The 18,889-nt window shown below is 43.7% G+C and overlaps 1 protein-coding gene across 7 annotated transcripts in view; it reads right to left on the bottom strand.

Moving 5' to 3' along the window:
* Positions 1–14,920, bottom strand: part of LOC307217693 (uncharacterized protein) — a 29,928-nt gene extending 15,008 nt beyond the window's left edge. For 2 of the 7 annotated variants that reach the window (XM_079979403.1, XM_079979404.1), the window contains exons 1-5: positions 11,612–11,906; positions 8,811–8,937; positions 8,225–8,354; positions 7,518–7,622; positions 5,712–5,852 (exon numbers count right to left, since the gene is read on the bottom strand). In XM_079979403.1, coding sequence (XP_079835529.1) covers positions 5,712–5,852; positions 7,518–7,622; positions 8,225–8,354; positions 8,811–8,937; positions 11,612–11,770 — 662 coding nt within the window. In that variant the 5' untranslated portion in view covers positions 11,771–11,906. Of the gene's footprint in view, positions 1–5,711; positions 5,853–7,517; positions 7,623–8,224; positions 8,355–8,810; positions 8,969–9,403; positions 9,482–10,197; positions 10,355–11,157; positions 11,393–11,611; positions 11,909–14,842 lie in introns of those variants that run through there. The other 5 variants (XM_079979408.1, XM_079979402.1, XM_079979405.1 and 2 more) reach the window with 5 other exon arrangements.
* Between the last annotated feature and the right edge of the window lie 3,969 nt (positions 14,921–18,889).

The following is an 18,889-nucleotide window of genomic DNA, read 5'->3' as shown; positions in this document are numbered from 1 at the left end:
AGGAGGAATTGACCCGATGGGAGGAAAACATTTAAAAGGAAAGTACAAAAAAAATAGAGAGACGGATGAAGAGGAGGAGGAGAAAGAAGAGGAAGAAGAAGAAGAAGAGGAGGAAGAAGAAGAAAAAGGAGAGGAATTATAAAGAGATAATTTGGAATAAAATTTTATATTTTTTAATTAACCACCAGAAAATATGGCATTGAAATTATGGAATTGGAACATTAATGGAATGAATGATAAGAAGAAAAGAAATAGTATTGAACAATATCTAAAAAGGAAAAATTTGGATATCATCTGTCTTCAAGAAACACATGTGGCAAGGAAACATAAAAAAATTCTGATTAATAATAGATTGGGAAATGAATTTATATCTTCAGATAAAGAAAAGAAGAGAGGCATAGTCCTTTATGTAAGGAAAAACATAGAAGCTCAACAGATCTTCAAAGATGAAGAAGGAAGAATAATCGCAATACAGATCAATTGGCAGGGCGAAAAATTAATAATTGTCGGGATCTACGCACCTAATGGAAACAAGACTGATTTTTACAAGAAATTGGAAGAAAGGCTGTTTGAATACATGGATCAAAAAATTATAATAATGGGAGATGTATGAACGGAGTTGTATCAACGGAAATGGACAGATTAAGAGAAAAAAGTGATAGTAAAGAAGGAAAACTACCGAAGACCTTTTTCGCATTGGTGCAAAATCTCAATTTAATTGACATTTGGAGACTCAGACACCCATTAGAAAAAGAGTTCACATTCTATTCGGAACCGAATCAGTCCATGTCAAGAATAGATCAAATTTGGATCTCGAATGAACTAACCACTAGAATCCAACAAATAGAAATCCAACCCAGAGTAATCTCGGATCATAATCCGATAAAAATGGAGATAAAAGTGTATGAAGAAAGAACATTCAGATGGAGACTGAAAGATTACCTTTTGGAAAATGAAAGAATCATTCAAGAAGCCCGTAAAAAACTGACGGAATACTTTGTAGAGAATATGAATAAAGGCACAAAGATTAGCACAGTGTGGGATGCAAGCAAGGCGGTAATGAGGGGATTTTTCATCCAACAAAATGCGATTAAAAATAAGAACAGAGAGAAAGGGAAGAAGGAAATCCTAAAACAAATAATGGACAATGAACAAAAGTTAATTAAGAAGCCAAATAATACCAAAATAAAACAAAATATTAAAGTTCTGCAGACACAGTTTGCTATGATTATAAACAAAGAAGTTGAATGGAACATCAAAAGATTAAGACAAAGGAATTTCGAATTCACAAATAAACCAGGAAAATGGCTTGCATGGCAAATTAAGAAAAGGAAAGAGCAAAGCACAATTAATAAAATTATTGTGGAGGGCGAAGAAATAGAAAACCCAAAAGGTATCAGGAAAGGATTTTTGGATTTCTACAAGCATCTGTATGCAAAACGAGAGAAAAACAATATAAAGAAGATAGAGAAATTTTTGAAAGAAAAAAAGGTGCAAAAGATCCCGACAGAAAAGAAAGACAGACTGAATGCCCCAATAGAAAATGAGGAGATAGTAGAAATTATAAAACAGATGAAAAAAGGGAAGGCACCAGGACCAGATGGATTCACAGCAACTTATTACAAAGAAATGAGGGACTCCCTGACAGTACCACTTAAAGAAGTTATGAATAATATTTTGAAACAACAGGATATACCAGAAACATGGAAAGAAGCCTTTATAACACTCATACCGAAACAAGACTCCGATCTCACACAAGTTAAGAATTACAGACCGATATCTCTGCTGAACACAGATTATAAGATTTTTTCGGGTATTTTGGCAACAAGATTCAAGAAGATATTGCAAGAACATATCCATAAAGATCAGGCAGGTTTCCTTCCTGGCAGACATATGAAGGACAATGTAAGAAACATAATAAATATTTTGGAATATTTGACTGCCAGTAATGAGAGACAAGCCATTTTAATGTTTGTGGATGCAGAGAAAGCGTTTGATAATGTTTCATGGGAATTTATGTTGAAAAATTTGGAAATGATGGAAGTGGGAGAAGATTTTTACAATGGCATAAAGGCAATATATTCAGAACAGAGAGCAAAACTGATCGTAAACAATGTAATTACAGAGGAAGTGAACATAAAGAAAGGTACAAGACAGGGATGCCCTCTTTCACCACTGTTATTCATTACAGTTCTGGAGGTCTTGCTTAGTTCAATTAGGCAAAATGAACTAATAAAGGGGGTAACAGTAGGTCAAAACCAATACAAAGTTAAAGCCTTTGCCAATGATCTGGTAATTACGGTGGAAGATCCGACAAGTAGTCTAAAAGAAGTTATAAAAGAAATTGACCAATTTGGAAGTGTGGCCGGATTTGTATTAAATAAGAGGAAAACTAAACTTATGGCGAAGAATTTGGACCAAAGTTTGATAGGAGAAGTGCAAAGAGAAACAGAGATGGAAGTGGCGAAGAAGGTAAAATATTTAGGAATATGGTTAACCCAAAAAAACATTGATTTATTTCAAAACAATTATGTGACAACTTGGAACACTATCAAGAGAGACCTCGAAGTGTGGAGTAGGATGAAATTATCTTTTTGGGGCAGAATTTCTTCAATTAAGATGAGCGTGCTTCCAAAGATGTTGTTTTTATTTCAAATGATTCCAATAATCAAGGGGACAAAGATCTTCAGAGAGTGGCAAAGAATGATTTCAAAATATATCTGGCAGGGCAAAAAGCCACGAATAAAATTTAAGTTATTAACTGATGCAAAAGAAAGAGGTGGCTTCGCCCTGCCAGACCTGAAACTCTATTATGAAGCATCTTGTCTCTGTTGGATAAAGGACTGGATAACACTAAAAAATAATAAGTTATTGGACTTGGAAGGGCTTGACAACAGGTTTGGTTGGCACGCCTACTTATGGTTGGGGAAGAAGAAAGCTCAAAAAAGTTTTGCCAATCATATTTTCAGAGGTGCCCTAATAGAAATATGGGATAGGTACCAAAATATTTTGGAACCAAATGTACCTCATTGGTTATCCCCACTGGAGGTCATGAGTGTCAAAAAGACAAACATGAGAGAGGACTGGATGACTTATGGAGATATTGTAATTAAAGAAGGGGGGAAATGGAAATTGAAGCCATATGAACAAGTTAAAAAATATGTATATGATTGGTTGCACTACTTCCAAACAAATGAAATGTTTAAAAAGGATTGTAAAGAGAGGAGATATATTGAAGGAGAGTCTAGATTTCAGAAAGAGATAATAAACAATGACTATAAGGTATTGTCAAAAATGTATAAAATGCTATTGGAATGGCAAACAAAAGACGAAGAAGTTAAATCGGTCATGATACATTGGGCCAGGGACTTTGGTTACAATATACAGCTAGCAGATTGGGAGAAGGTATGGAAGGAAAATATGAAATTCACTGCATGTATGACGATAAAGGAAAATATTATGAAAATGGTATATAGATGGTACATCACTCCCGTTAAACTAGCAAAAATGTATAAGACATGTAACAAATGTTGGCAATGTAAGGAAACGGAAGGGTCGTTTTACCATATGTGGTGGGAGTGTAAGAAAGTAAAAGGCTTCTGGGAAATGATATATAATGAGTTGAAAAAGATGTTTAAATATACGTTTGTGAAGAAACCAGAAGCCTTTTTGTTAGGAATAATAGGAAGAGAAATTCACAGAAGTGATTATAAACTTTTTCAATATGCAGTGACTGCGGCAAGAATTTTAATGGCTCAAAAATGGAAACAAGAAGAATTACCAACATTGGAAGAATGGAGACGGAAATTGATAGACTTTGCTGAATTAGATAAACTGACAGGAAAAATTAGATATCAAAAAGATCACAAGTTCACTCAGGACTGGAGAAAGTTTACGATTTATCTGGAAAACATTTGTGATGGACAGACAACGCTAGTTGGATTTAAAGAAGCTTTGTGAGGAGAAAGGGTATTGTAAGAGGGAAAAGAGCTGTAAAGATTTATAAACTGGCAATACAACTATAAAGGAAATGCGAATTAAATTTAAAATTATGAGGATTGCGGAGGGAGCGGGGGGAAGTCTAAAAGAATTTTGTATTATATTGAATATGAATGTTGTCAGGGGTTCGGGAGCAGAGGCACAGGGGAGAGAGGAGGCGGAGAGCGAAGGGGAACAATCCGAGGGCAGCGTAGGAGAATATGACAGTGGGCCGAGAGATTCCATGAGCTTCTCCAGCGATTCGGAAGATTCCCAGAAGGGGGCACCGATGGCCAGGGCAAGGGGGGTCCCGGGAGGGACGCACCAGAAGCAAGGGGCCAGCGGCGACTCCCAAAGCAGCAGCTGGAGATCGGGACCAACTTCCCCACCAGAGCGTAGCGGGGGGGAAGAGTCCCACGTGTCAGGGCCGGCTTCCCCTCCAGTGGGGAGAGAAGATGAGTCAGGGCTGACCACGCCCCTATCGCTGAGTGAGGGAACGGGGGGGGGGAGTCAGACCCAGCTAGCCCCCCCAAAGGGGGAAGCAGTGACAGGAGCAGTGTAACGGTCAGGAGGAAGGTTGCCGGCTGGGCGCGCGCACCAAGTTCAAATGTACAGGCGCGCGGGACAGCAGGGAGGTCGGATTGGGAGCCAGGTCCTAAAGCACGCCGGAAGCAGGGGGAAGAATCCGGGGAATCAGCATCAGAAGAGTCCAGAAAGGGCGACACCCCAGCGGGCAGAAGGACCCAGAGGAGAAAGGAGCAAAGGAGGAGGTGGAGCAAGGCTAGGGTCTTGAACTGGTGTCGAGGGGGAGGAGATTCAGATGGAGCTTCAGCGGTCTAGGGTTGAGACGTAGAGCTGCACGCCGCGGCTTTGAAATGGAAACTGAACCTTAATAAAGACTTTTGTATATAGCAAGAACTGGCGTTGGTCCTTTGTGAGCTGGGACCTTGGGCAGCTCTGACAAATGTGTTTATATAAATTTGTAAAAGAATTTTTTTTTCAAAAAATTAATAAAATAAATAAAATAAATAAAAGCAAATAGAAATTAAAAGCAAATATCAATAAACCCTTGGTTGGAGGTTTACCCTTAATTGCTTGCATAGGCTTGACAGAATAAAAAGATTTCCAGCAAGTCTTTAAAATCTGGCACAAAAGGCACCTGCTGAAAATCCAGTGGCAAAGAGTTCCAGAGGAACTATCAAAAAGACTATGAATTGTTATTTACAGTGCAATTCAATGAGGACGAGAGAGAGAGAGTATGTGCTAACAGAATGGCCAAAACCCAAGGCTTGCTTTTCTCATTCTGGTGAGGGCAGGAGGAGAAACACATCGGTGAGATCCAGGGCTGGCAGACATTCTCTCTCTCTCTCTCTCTCTCTCCCCCCCCCCTCTCTCTCTCTCTCTCTAACACACACATACATCTCTCCCCCCCCCCCCCAATCCTTGGAGCACATTGGCAGAGTGAAATGCTTCGGATCAAACAAAGAACCAGAAAACTCTGCTTTTAATTTGTTTTGATCAGGTAGGTTAAGTAGTAAACAAAACAAAACAAAAACCTGCTCAGATTGATGACTTGAAATCATTTGAAATCATTTGCCAACCATCAGGAATGCCGGAACACAACATTCATTTACATGGTCTAGCCTGCCATTCTTTGCCCTGAGTGAATTGCTTGGCTGTTTCTCTTCTTCCCCTGTCACCTGCCCAAGGGAAATGTTCTGTCTGCTACTTACTTGTACCAGGTTTTGATATCTGACCAACCACCGCAGGAGCGGCAGCTCTTCATCTGAAATCCACTGCTGTTCATGGTCATGACAGTTGAGAAGTCCTTCGTGACTTGAATCTCCACCTCTTTGCCCAAAGGATCAAAGGAACTAGATGGAAGAAAAGGATACATTGCATTTGTATCACGCCCTGAAAACACAAAGTGTTGGTTTTAGCCTACCTAAGAACGTAAGAACAGCCTGCTGGATCAGGCCACTGGCCCCAGAATCCTGTTCTCACAGTGGCCAACCAGATGAGAAAGCCACAAGGAAGATCTGAACGCAAGACCCCTCTCCCTTCCTGTGGTTTCCAGCAACAGGTATTCAGAAGCATTGCTGCCTCCAACTGGACAGGAGAGAATAGCCATCCTGGCTAGCAGTTATTGAGAGCTCTTGTTCCATGTACTTGTCTAATCTAATCTGTTTTTAAAGCCACCGAAGTTGGTGGTACTGTAATAAGAATAAGAATTTATTATTAATAACATGCCCATCTGGATGGGTTTCCCCAGCCACTATGGGCAGCTCCCAACAGAGTATTAAAAACACGATAAAACATCAAAAACTTCCCTAAACAGGATTGCCTCCAGATGTCTTCTAAAAGTCAGATAGTTGTTTATTTCCTTGACATCTGATGGGAGGGCTTTCCACAGGGCAGGTGCCACTACCAAGAAGGCTCTCTGCCTGGCTCCCTGTAACCTCACTTCTCTCAGTGAGGAAACAGCCAGAAGGCCCTCAAAGCTGGACCAACATTTTGAATTGGGCCCAGAAACATACTGGGAGCCAATGTTGGTCTTTCAGGACTGGTATTATGTGGTCTCGGTGGCCGCTCCCAGTCAACAGTCTAGCTGCAGCATTCTGGATTAGTTGTAGTTTCCAGGTCACCTTCAAAGGTAGCCCCACGTAGAGCGCATTGCAGTAGTCCAAGCGGGAGATAACTAGAGCATACATCACTCTGGCGAGACAGTCTGTAGGCAGGTAGGGTCTCAGCCTGCATACCAGATGGAACTGGTAGACACAGAATTGACCTGCACCTCCATGGACAGTTGTGAGTCCAAACTGACTCACAGGCTGTGCACCTGGTCTTTTAGGGGCACGGTTACCCCGTTCAGGACCAGGGAATCCTCCACACCTGCCCGCCTCCTGTCCCCCCAAAACAGTACTTCTGTCTTGTCAGAATTCAACCTCAATCTATTAGCCGCCATCCATCCTCCAACTGCCTCCAGACACTCACACAGGACCTTCACCACTTTCACTGGTTCATACTCATGAACACCTAGCCCAAACCCCCTGATGATCTCTCCCAGCGGCTTCATATAGATGTTAAAAAGCATGGGGGAGAGGATGGTACCCTGAGGCACCCCACAAGTGAGGGCCCAGGGGTCTGAACACCCATCCCCTCCCCCACTTTCTGAACACGGCCTAGGCGGAAGGAGAGGAACCACTGTATAACAGTGTCTCCTGTGGGAGCAATAGGTTCCATGGTACCTATGGAATTTTCCATCCTAATGGCATTATACGTCATCTATTTATTTATTTATCTGAAATTTCCACCACCCTTTCCAGCCACAAAGGCATCCAAACTGGCTTAAAATGATCGATAAGAAGACACTTTGGATGCTCACACAGATTTGACCTCTTTGGGGGTCAACAGAGTTCATCTCTATCAGCAAGATTGCTTGGATGCTCCCAAATATCACAGACTTACAGAATTGCAGAGTTTTCACTGCTGGTCTTCAAGGCTATTTCCTGAAAAGAAGATGCTGAAAAAGAACTTACTATTCTAAATAGACGCCAAATACCACTATCCAATGGACGTTCAGTGAATCGTCTGATCGCATTGTTATGTCAATAGCTGGGCGATACGGGGTCTCCACCGTTATTCTGCAAAGACAACAAAAGGCAACTCAACTAGTGGGGGCTCTGAGTTATATGAGGAGGTGCCTAAAGCTGTGGACTGGACATTTCTGGTACCCCACAAAGAAGGGTAAGGTAAAGGCAAAGGGACCCCTGACCATTAGGTCCAGTCGTGGCCGACTCTGGGATTGTGGCGCTCATCTCGCTTTATTGGCCGAGGGAGCCGGCGTACAGCTTCCGGGTCATGTGGCCACCAGGACTAATCTGCTTCTGGCGAACCAGAGCAGCGCACGGAAATGCCGTTTACCTTCCCACCAGAGCGGTACCTATTGATCTACTTGCACTTTGACATGCTTTCAAACTGCTAGGTTGGCAGGAGCAGGGACCGAGCAACGGGAGCCCACCCCGTCACGGGGATTTGAACCGCCGACCTTCTGATCAGCAAGTCCTAGGCTCTGTGGTTTAACCCACAACGCCACCCGCACCCCTCGCATGAAGAAGGGAGTCCTCCATAAAAGAGATTCTCTTGAACACACCCTATTAAATGGAATGGGACCTGCACATAAGCGTTACTGTGCTCTTCCAGAGTTCCTGTTTCAAAGGGGGCTCCCAATCTGCACAGATCCTACCTGGGTGGCAGATGTGGGATGTGTCCAAAGAAGGGCTTTCCAGAATCAGGGGGTGGTTGAGGGCTGAGTTCCCCTACCAAATGGGTTAACTCTTCTCCCATGTCAGAACTGACCAGACATTTCCCAAGCTCTGAAAGAGTTGTAGTTTGATCCATCAGTGATTGTGCTTTAGAGATAGTGAATAAAAAGTCAAAGAACTCAGGCATTTATTGACTCTGAAAAATGCTGAGATTTAGGACGATGTACTTCATTGCTTTTCTCATGCTACATTATTTTTTATTATTATTTAAAAATATATCAAAACAGTGATGTAATGGAGAGGTAAGCAAGGCCCAGTTTTTAGAATATGTTAGTCCTGGTTTGTATTTATTTATTTGAATCATAGAACTGTAGAATTGGAAGGACCCCGAAGAGCCATCTAGTCCACCCCCTCCCCGTAATGCAGAAATCACAGCGAAGAGATGGATCACAGGCCAAAGAAGTTCAGCCTACCTAATTCAGGACATGCATGTATATTGTGCAAAATGGGGAAGATGAGACCCAAGCACTTGCCTCTCCCTGCTAACTGCAAGGATTGTGAGGTTACCTTCCTCCAGGTACTTCTTCCTGATCCTCAAAAAGGCCCCTTGGCCTTCATGTCCCCAAGTCAGGCTCAGGAGACCGAAGAAGAAGAGAAATCCCCACGCCCGGATCATCTCCGCCTCGGATCGCAGCTGCAGAAAAATTCCCAGCATGACATTAAACCTATTATAAAATATTTATTATGGATATATATATATATATATATATATATATATAATAATTGTAAATCAACACACACACACATATAATTTTCATTTTTAAAAAATAAAAAATTCAACAAAAAAACAAAATTCTCACCTATCAGGCCTCGACTTCCCTCCCCTTCTTCCAGCAGTTCCATTAATTTACCCTCTTTTTTTCTTTTAGAAACTGGAAGTTTTTACAATAGTCCTGCTAATGTCTTAATTTGTTTACAATTTGTTTGTAAATACTCAGAGTGTGTGTATACCTAAGCTGTAACAACTATACAATTAAGCTTAAGAAACTGAAGTGAAATAACCGAAAAGAACCTAGTTTAGCAGCCTGTAACATCTACTAGGTTTAATAGATCTAAAAAAAGTTAACAGTTCCTTGAACGATTTCTATCTCCTGACACACCTTTTGATTTACCAACTTTGTTTTGTAAAATAAATTATTTCATCTGTTAAACATCTCCCTAAGTCTCCAATATCAGAGAGTTTTTCTTCCTAAAATTAAGCAGCGGTTAAGACTGGGCTCGCTGCAATTGGTGGAGCATTTTGATAGGAAATAAAATCCCCAAAGTAGAAGAAAGTGTCAAAACAAAAAAATTCCTTCCAGTAGCACCTTAAAGACCAACTAAGTCAGTTCTTGGTATGAGCTTTCGTGTGCATGCACACTTCTTCAGATACAGTGTGTATCTGAAGAAGTGTGCATGCACACGAAAGCTCATACCAAGAACTGACTTAGTTGGTCTTTAAGGTGCTACTGGAAGGAATTTTTTTGTTTTGACTATGGCAGACCAACACAGCTACCTATCTGTAGAAGAAAGTGTGTTATACTTTGGTGAGGGAAAATTCCTGTCAGGAAATGGCAGCTTCTCATAAACCTCCAAGGCGAGGGGAGGCAGTCAGGGAGAAGCTCAGTCTGAAGGAGCAATTTCTGAGGGAAATTCAGGGCAGGAGAAATGGAAAACAGAATAGAAGCAGAAAAACAGATTCAGTTAGACAAAATACAAGGCAGAGGAGAAAGAAAGAGGTCAAAATACAAGCAGAACAAGAACAAGCTGATTCAGTTAGCGAAAACACAGGCAGGTGACAGAGAAAGGGAGAGAGAGAAAGAGGCGGAACGTGAAAAAGAAATCTATAATCTTAAAATGCAAAAAATAAGCTTAGAGCAGAATGACTGGTTCCACAGAGAAGTGGGGAAGTTACCTCAGCGGAACAAGCAAAATTTCAAAAAGGAGATGACATAGAAGCATTTTTGTTCAGTTTTGAGAGAACCAACCAAATTCAGAGGTTCTGGATGAGACCAGAATGAAGGATCTCCTTAGTGAGATTTGCTCAAAAATGAGGGATGAGGAAACCGCCGATTATGAGTGAATGAGGGAGAGTTTGGGGATCACGACTGAGCAGAGCAGGAAAACATTTTGGAGAAATTAAGAGGAAACCTGGGGGAACTTCTGCCCAGTTATGTTCTGGCCTCAAGAGCCTGGCTGAGGGCAGGAAGGGTCAGGCGCTGGAGGAACTGAAGCAACGGATAGTTTGGGAACAGCTCTTTAAAATGGTCTCCTCCCATCTGGGATAAAAAGCTGAAAACGGTGGGGGAAGCCGCCAGTTCCCTGGACGAGATGGAAGGAGACTGGGGAGGTTTGGGGTTCCCACCCGCCTTCCGGAAAAGCCAAGTTTGGGGCTGCTCAGAGAAGTTGGATCGCATTGTTATATCAATAGCTGGGCGATACGGGGTCTCCACCGTTATTCTGCAAAGACAACAAAAGGCAACTCAACTAGTGGGGGCTCTGAGTTATATGAGGAGGTGCCTAAAACTGTGGACTGGACATTTCTGGTACCCCACAAAGAAGGGTAAGGTAAAGGCAAAGGGACCCCTGACCATTCCCACCCGCCTTCCGGAAAAGCCAAGTTTGGGGCTGCTCAGAGAAGTTGGAGGCAGCCCAAACCAGCCCTGCGAGGCAGAACAGAATGGGGGGGGGGATCTGTTTCCCCTCAGACTAAGCTCAGAGGCTTCCTTCTCTGGCCAGAGGAGAGCTAGAAGGGATCCCAAGGCAGGAATCCTCTCAGAGAGGCCAGGATCAGGCCCTGCTGGGAAAAGGAGTCCCTTGGCTTGAGCAATGCTGTCCCTGAGGAGAAGGGTGCGCATTGGCCCTCATCTCGCACCTGAGCCCCAACCCCAGTTATGGCTGCTTAGAATCGCAGGACTCGGAGCCGGAAGGAGGAAGGAGGGAACCTGCTGCCCATTTCTCTGTTTCCCATTTCCCTGCATTTGGGATCTGGGGGGGGGGCAAGACCCCAGGGAAATCCATCAACAGTTCAGTGTACATTTCTCTGGATACACACATGGTTGCGTGCAATTCTTCCTAACACGCACAGTTCGGCAAAGCAATTTCTCCTCCCATAATATGCTTTTGTACGTTATTTTCCCTTTATCTTAGTGTATATATATCAATACTGTATATCTATCTGTACAAATGTCTTGGCCAGAGGACTGCACAGCAAGAACAGGGGTGTGTGTGTAAATTCCAAAGGACGGCTGTGTATTAATATCTGCATATTCAGCCCCCCCCCCTTAATTCTAGTCCTCCCTTCCTTGAAAAGAGGACTCTCTCCACACCTGTTGACTAGGTGACTCTTGGGGGTCCCAGGATACCTTCAGGTGAGAAGGAGCCCTTGGCCAAGGGGGTCCCTCTGGCACAGGCAGAGACCCCCCCCATTTCATGGGCAGTCCCTTCATCCCACCATTGGTAGGGAGTTCCTGAGAGATGCCCCCCATTTTGGTCTCCCCACAGCCAGCAGGTGGAAGGGCCCAGAGCCAAGGTGGAGATATTGGGCCAGACTAACTGATGGGCGGCTTTTCAAGGGACAGCAAGCAAGCAACTTTCCTCAAAAAAGCAGCATTTGCAGATGCATTCGGCAAAGGAAGGAGCAAGTTAGCAAACAAAACCGGCCAGCTTTTCCCTTCCTGCTGCTGCCAAGGTCTGGGTGCCACCTTCTGGGCACCCTGTGCTGCAGCGTCTGATGCAATGAAGAAGGGTGCTGCCACTCACCTCTGAAGCTGGAAAGGCTTCTGCAAATCCTGCCGGCCAGGAGACTTTCCAGGGAGCCTGCTCTCCTCCTCCCACTGGCTATGCAAGCCGGCTCTGCCCAGAAGCCCCCAGAGAAGACCCTTGCCCGAGATGCTGAGCTCTAGGCAAAGGGAGGCCAGACAGCCGCTCACTCCTGTTGCTGACTCTCCAGGGGATCAGTGCCATCGCACAGCAACTGGGCACCTCCCTCTGGGCACCTTGGAGAAAAACTCTGCAGGGAATTTCAGAGAGCGGTGGCATCAGGTGAGTTGCCAAGGCCCAGGGCGAGGAAAGTATTGCAGCCCAGTATTGAACCCCTTATGCCTCCGGCAGATGTATTTTAAGAAAGGACTGATGTTGGATAAGGCCCATCTAGTCCAGCAACCTGTTATTATGGGGGGGGCGGGGGGCGGGGAGACACACACATAAGGACTCTACCTGTTGCATGCCTGCCTGCTGCAAAGCTTTTAAAGGGACAGAGAGCCTTTTAATTAATAATAATAATAATAATAATAATAATAATAAATTTTATTTATACCCCGCCCTCCCCAGCCCAAGATCGGGCTCGGGGCAGCTAACACCAGGTATAAAAACAATATACGGTAATACAACTTAAAAACAAGATTAAAATACAACATTAACATTGGCAGAACAAAAAGCCCAAGAAGTCATTGAAGGGCCCAGCCAAAGGGATGCCACCATAGGCAGGGCTACTCTGCTTAATAGGCCTCATGGCTGCCCTCAGGGACACTGTCTGTCTGTCCTCCCTACCTCAGGGCCTCCCCCCCTTTACCTGTTACCTACATCTTTCAACTTCGCTATGGCATTGTTTAAATGAGGGGCTGCATGGCTGGGGGGCAGGGAGGTAATGAACGGAGTACACATACCCTTCAACATTTGTCAGATGAAAATAAGGACCTTCTTATTTACATCAAGGGACGTGGGTGGCGCTGTGGGTTAAACCACAGAGCCTAGGACTTGCCGATCAGAAGGTTGGCGGTTTGAATCCCCACAAAAGTGTGAGCTCCCGTTGCTCAGTCCCAGCTCCTGCCAACCTAGCAGTTCGAAAGCATATCAAAGTGCAAGTAGATAAATAGGTACCACTCCGGCGAGAAGGTAAACGGCGTTTCTGTGCACTGCTCTGGTTCACCAGAAGTGGCTTAGTCATGCTGGCTACATGACCTGGAAGCTGTAACATGACTCCCTCGGCCAGTAAAGCGAGATGAGCGCTGCAACTCCAGAGTCGGCCACGACTGGACCTAATGGTCAGGGGTCCCTTGACCTTTAATTTACATCAGTGCCATTTCTGCACCCCACATATATACTCACCGCTGATGGAATAAAGGGGAAAGTGCCTGCCTGGCTGAGCTGCTCTAGTGGGACTTACTTTAAAACAAGCAAACATGGCTCAAACTGTGAGCTCCACCAATCTCAAATACAAGGGTGTTCAAGTCTGAAATCTTATACACATGCTGTCCCACTCAAGTCAGTGAGGGATTTGCCACCCTTGTTAAAAGTGGGAATTTAAAGGCTGGTTCTGACCTGCTGAATTTCTGCCTGCCATATATCTGTTAAAGGGACACTAACTCTGCAAGCGGGGGGAGGTGCCAGTCTATAAAGTTTACCTTTGCATACACAAACACACACCACACAAACAAAACACACACGATGATGACACACATAAACACATGCAGTGCCATATACTCAAAGGCTTGCAGTGCTTTAAAAGTCTAACAGAAAGATTTATTTGCAACATCAAAAGGGGTTAATGAAAAAGCTTAATACACTTATTCACAGCACCAGCCCAATGGAGTTCTTGTAACTTTTAGAGACCCTCAAAACAACAGCCTCCAGTCCCCACACAAACGGCAAATTTGCTTGCTTTGCCTAGTACCTAAGCCTAGCAGAGGCAGCAGCATGCACCCTTACTTCCAAGTAGACATGTTTGGGATTTTGCTGGGGAGGGAAGGGGGGGGGAGAGAGACCGCTAGCTAATTTTGCAAAGCCTAGAAAAACTCTGGAAACGTGACTTGAAATTTACAGCATGTTATTCTTTGAAAGAGAACCAACTGAAAATGATTAACGGATGGTATTTAACTCTGAATAGGCTTGCTAAGATGTAAAAGAAAGAATCAGATAAGTGATGCAAAGAGGTGGAGGGAATGTTCTTTCATATGTGGTGGACATATAAATGAGTAAGAGTATTGGGAAATGATCTATAATGTATTGAAAAAAATGTTTATAAGTACTTGCCCCCAAAAACCAGTCCTTTCTGTTAGGGGTAATTCAGACTGAAATTCCCAGGTGTCAGAAACAATTATTTATGTATGCTACACCTGCGGCTGCTGTTTCATTAGCCCCCAAATGGAAAACAAGTGAGGTCCCAACCAAAGAAGAATGGCAACTTAAATTGACAGAATATGCACAACTTGCAGACCTAACATATAGAATAAGAGAACAATAAGATCACACATTTAAAGAAGATTGGAAGACGTTTATTGAATATATAGGAAATAATTGTGCACAGCTGAAAACACTGGCTTCATTAAGATAAATTCAACAGTGTAAATTTATTTTGATGGATGCAATAATGGAATACTGATTGCTGTTGTTTTTGTGAAATATGCAGGGATGTATGATATGTAATATGAACCACGGAAAGAGAAGGAAAGTCACTGAAATCTTAGGGATGCAAAATGAGTATTTTAAATTGTAAAACAGAAAATTTAATAAAAAGCAGAGACTGCATGCACCTTTACCTGGGGGTAAATACAACTGACCTTAATGGGGCTTACGTCCTAGTAGACATGCTTGGGATTGGGCACAAACGGATGGGGCGAGGTGGACAAGAAAGGCTTGCAAAATCAACTTTTACTGGTGGAAGCCACAGGGGATTGCAGAAAGTAAAAAGAAGATGCACTCTAGCAAGCAGCTCCCTACTTTAAAAAGCGCGCGCGGGGTGTGTGTGTGTGTGTGTGGAGCTTTAAGCATGCATATTGCGCGTGCATGTATTGAACTTAAGTTAGAAAGTACCGCCAGGTGCCCCGGACTCTGCAATTGAGCAGAAAACAAATAATTTGGAAAGAGACGCTCTGCTGCCCCAGCTGCAAGCATTTCTTGTTTCGAGCCGTTTTGCAGCCCATCCTGGACCTTGAAGGGAGGGCAGATGACCCCTTGGATCATTTCAAATCAATCCCGTTTCCTCCACCTGCCTCGCCTCTTCTTCCCGCTTTTGCAAACCTGGTTTGAATTCTGGCCAATCCGGCCCGGCCAAGGGGGCGGGGCTTGGGAGCGGACCTGGAGGGAGCGGGCTTCACTCTGGTCCGACCCTTTGCCATAAATGGCCACGTGCCCCGCTCCTGGGAACTGCAGAGCGGCTTGAAGAGCGGCAGAGAAGGGGAGTCGCGCCCGGCGACGGCTAGCCAGGTAATTTTTGCCTTCAGTTTCGGATTATGCAAGGCTTTTGTAGGCAAGAGAGAGAGAGAGAGCTCCCGTGGAGTTCATTTCCTTCTATTTTAAGGCGAAACGGCTGAAAAGCTGCACTTTATTTCCAAGATGCATTTTGTGGGGCAATAAATGAGCAACAACAAAAATACCATTCTAATGCATAATGAATGTATAATGAAAATTAATTAGGATAAATTCATTTATGAATGCGCCTACTGGCTGCTCTTCTGAATAAATTTACAGAGCAAGCAATCAAAATAGAATTGATATGTCTTTGAGCTGGGTGAGGGGGGGATGTTTAAAGTTATGAAGTCGTGGAGTGGGCTTGAGATGGCTGAGTGTAAAATAGGTGACTTTCCTTTACCTATATCTTCTTGAAGGGCATAAAGGAAATTCTGGACTCTGACTGTATGATTGAAGAAAGTGAGTAAATTGGTTGTTAAAAGGTGGAACTTGCATGTGCAGGCATTGCCTATCTGAGGTTGAGTTCTGACTTTATTTCGATTAAATGATCTTTAAAAGGTTTCCATCAGATCAGCCCAGACTGATCCGGTGACCTGCTTTGGAGCAGGGGGAACAAGGTTTAAATGTCTTTGGGAGCTTTGATTTTAAATGAGTTCAGTCTAGCCCTTTAAAGGTCTGGGCCGCTCTAGTGTCGGTTTTGAGGCTTTTTCTCAAAGGTTTTAGCCTTGGAGGCATCTGTCCACATCCTCCCTTCTCAATGGGTAAATTTACTCCTGAGCAAGCTTTCTTTAAAAAGGTTATTTTTCCTCTCATTTGACCAGTCAATCATTTCCAGGTGGTGCAGTTTGTTACTTTCGGTTCCATGTGAAGTGATTAGTTGCACTTTTGCAAGGCCTCATTTAGTTGTGGACCAAGTATAAAGTTGTGACTCCTGTTAGCATCAGGTGCCCCCCCCCCTTCTCCGTTTTTAACCCTTAAGTTACTCCTGCCGTGAATTTGGTGAATCAGCCTTTGAGGTATTTGTCTTCCAGTATAGGTTTAGGAAAAATGGCCCCTTCTTTCCATTCTTCTAAGTTGCCTCCCAAGAGAATTTCGGGTCAGGTATGTGTTATGGGCACTTTTTGGAGTATGTATATAGTCTGAACAGTGAGCAAAGTTGTGAAAGGAGTGAGATGCTGCTCTATCCAGCTTCTGTGAAGCCTGTAGTAAACCTTAGCGTTTTGGAGTGTCATGCTTGTATGGGTCCATGTATATGTCTGTGGTGGCATAGGCTTTGTTTGACTTGCTGAAATGCAAAGCAAGAATAAGCAGTGAGGGTTAGTGCTAGGGAAAATCAGAAGTGTGGCCTGTGAGTTCAACCATGATTTTTAAAGTATGTGTGTTGTGAAGTGGCTGTCCAAGGATGCACGGTTTGCAGTTGTATGGTGATGAGCGGTTTAATCTTTTCCTGAACTAATTCTGAAGGTCCTGTGTGCACAAAGTTGTTATGAAGGCAGAGGAAGAGGTACCCTTGTTCTGATGCCCCCAAGAGAAAATGCAAACCATTTCTCTGGAAGCATCTAAAGTGGCAATGAGGACAAACATTAAATACTCAAACCATGGCATGGTTCTCAAATTTCTATCAAACCTTAGGACACGGATGCACTTGGAGGGATCTGAGTGGATATTAGTCCTCACCTAGGATTAGGAGAAGAAATTAGATGGCCAGAACAGCCAATTGGGGGCACTGGGCAGTAATTGGTTCCGACCAGCATTTTCTGCTGTAGACGTTCCTTTGATGGGCTTTATATTCTTTAAGGCAGGTTCTGAGAGAGAGGCTTGCTGCCTGACAGTTATCAGCTGTCAGGGCGGCTTTGTAGGCGTTTTGCAAAGCTTTCTTAGCCTGAATACAAATGTGATCAAACCAAGGTTTATTTACAGTTAACGGTTTAGTTGGCCTTTTCGCAGAGATATTGAAGAGATGGGGTTTTATACGTTGTAACAAGCACTCCAAAAGTAGATAGGTCCTCTGGGTTGGAATTGTGTGAGCAGTTTTTCAGAAACTAGAATCTCCTTCAATGTGGTGTCAAGCGCAGGGGTCCATTTGACCTGACACCCAGGGCGCTCTAAAGCGGTAATCTCTGTGGGATAAAAAAAAATTGTTTTTAAGGGACACCTGCAGATGTAGAGGGAAATGTTCCCCCTCTATGTATGGGAGCACTTGCAATGTTAGTTTTTGCTAGTAAATCACTGTCAGCCAACATGTGGTCAATTGTACTGGTTTTTGACCCTGAGATGAACGTGTATTCCCCAGGAATATCGCCCCTAGTGCAGCCATTTAGTATGTACAAATTTAACTGCCGTGGAAATTTGAAGAGGCAAGCACCAGCATAATTTGAGTGTTAGTCTTTTGATAGCTTTGGTTGCTGTAGAACTTCTGGGCCAGACACCTCAGGGAACCCAATTTTATACCTGTATTTAACTGCTAAACTAGAGTCCTGGGGGGCAGTGACCTAACATAGGTTTCCAGTCTTTTCCACTTACTCTTGATGTCAATATTTTTGCACGTTGGAGGAATATAAACATTTATAATTAACAAACTACATATTGGAGGGGGATTTTCAACTGGTGGCAGAGAACAGAAACTGTGACTCCATGAGACAGGTGTAAAACCAAACTTAAATAAAGGTTTTATTACAAAATAACAAACAGAAACGCTTGTGGGTGTTTTTCCTGCAGGCAGAGTACAAACTGCAGCTTTTTTTTTCCTTTTGTAGCCACGGCCAGCTGCAACCAATTAACCCAGAGCTTACAGAAACTTCTTAAAGGTACACACGTTTCTGTGCAGAATGTCTCCCAACACTACAGCTTCCGCATGATCTAAGTAAGGCCATTGCTAGTTCTTCTAAGGGGTGCAACTCCTTGCAAGTGGCATTTAGGCATAGCGAGATCAGAGTACATAACACCCCTTTGAGTCTGCCTGGGACAGCCTTAACTGCATATGAATAATACCCTTTCAATGTTGCATTTTCCGCCGCCCATGTCTCTTGGAGGGCAACGATATTGAAATTTTGGTGATAAAAAGGAATGTGGGGCAGTGGGCAACGGAATTTGATAGGCAGCTGTTGTGGTTCGCAGGACACTATCCAACCCCCCCCCCCCCTTACCAGTTCTCCAAAGGCCGGCAGGACCTAGCAGGGAGACAGCTAGGACGCGAGGGGTTTTAAGGCACAAGCCAAACACCTCTTTTCCTGGGTCAACCCTGGTAAAGACTCCAAGGAGGAAAATCCCCTTTCAATATTTACCGGGTTGCCCAACTGTGTCACTGTACCGTGGTGCAGACAGAAATCCAACAGGTAAAACCAGTAGGTGTCCAAAGTGGTTTAGTTTCTCCGGGCAAAGGTACAGAATTCAAAAAGGCAAAAGTCCTTTTCCAA

Source organism: Podarcis cretensis (assembly GCF_951804945.1).
Source record: "Podarcis cretensis genome assembly, chromosome: 6".
Lineage (NCBI taxonomy): Eukaryota > Metazoa > Chordata > Lepidosauria > Squamata > Lacertidae > Podarcis > Podarcis cretensis.
The sequence above is the reverse complement of the archived record's forward strand: the minus strand, read 5'-3'. Positions and strand labels throughout refer to the sequence as shown.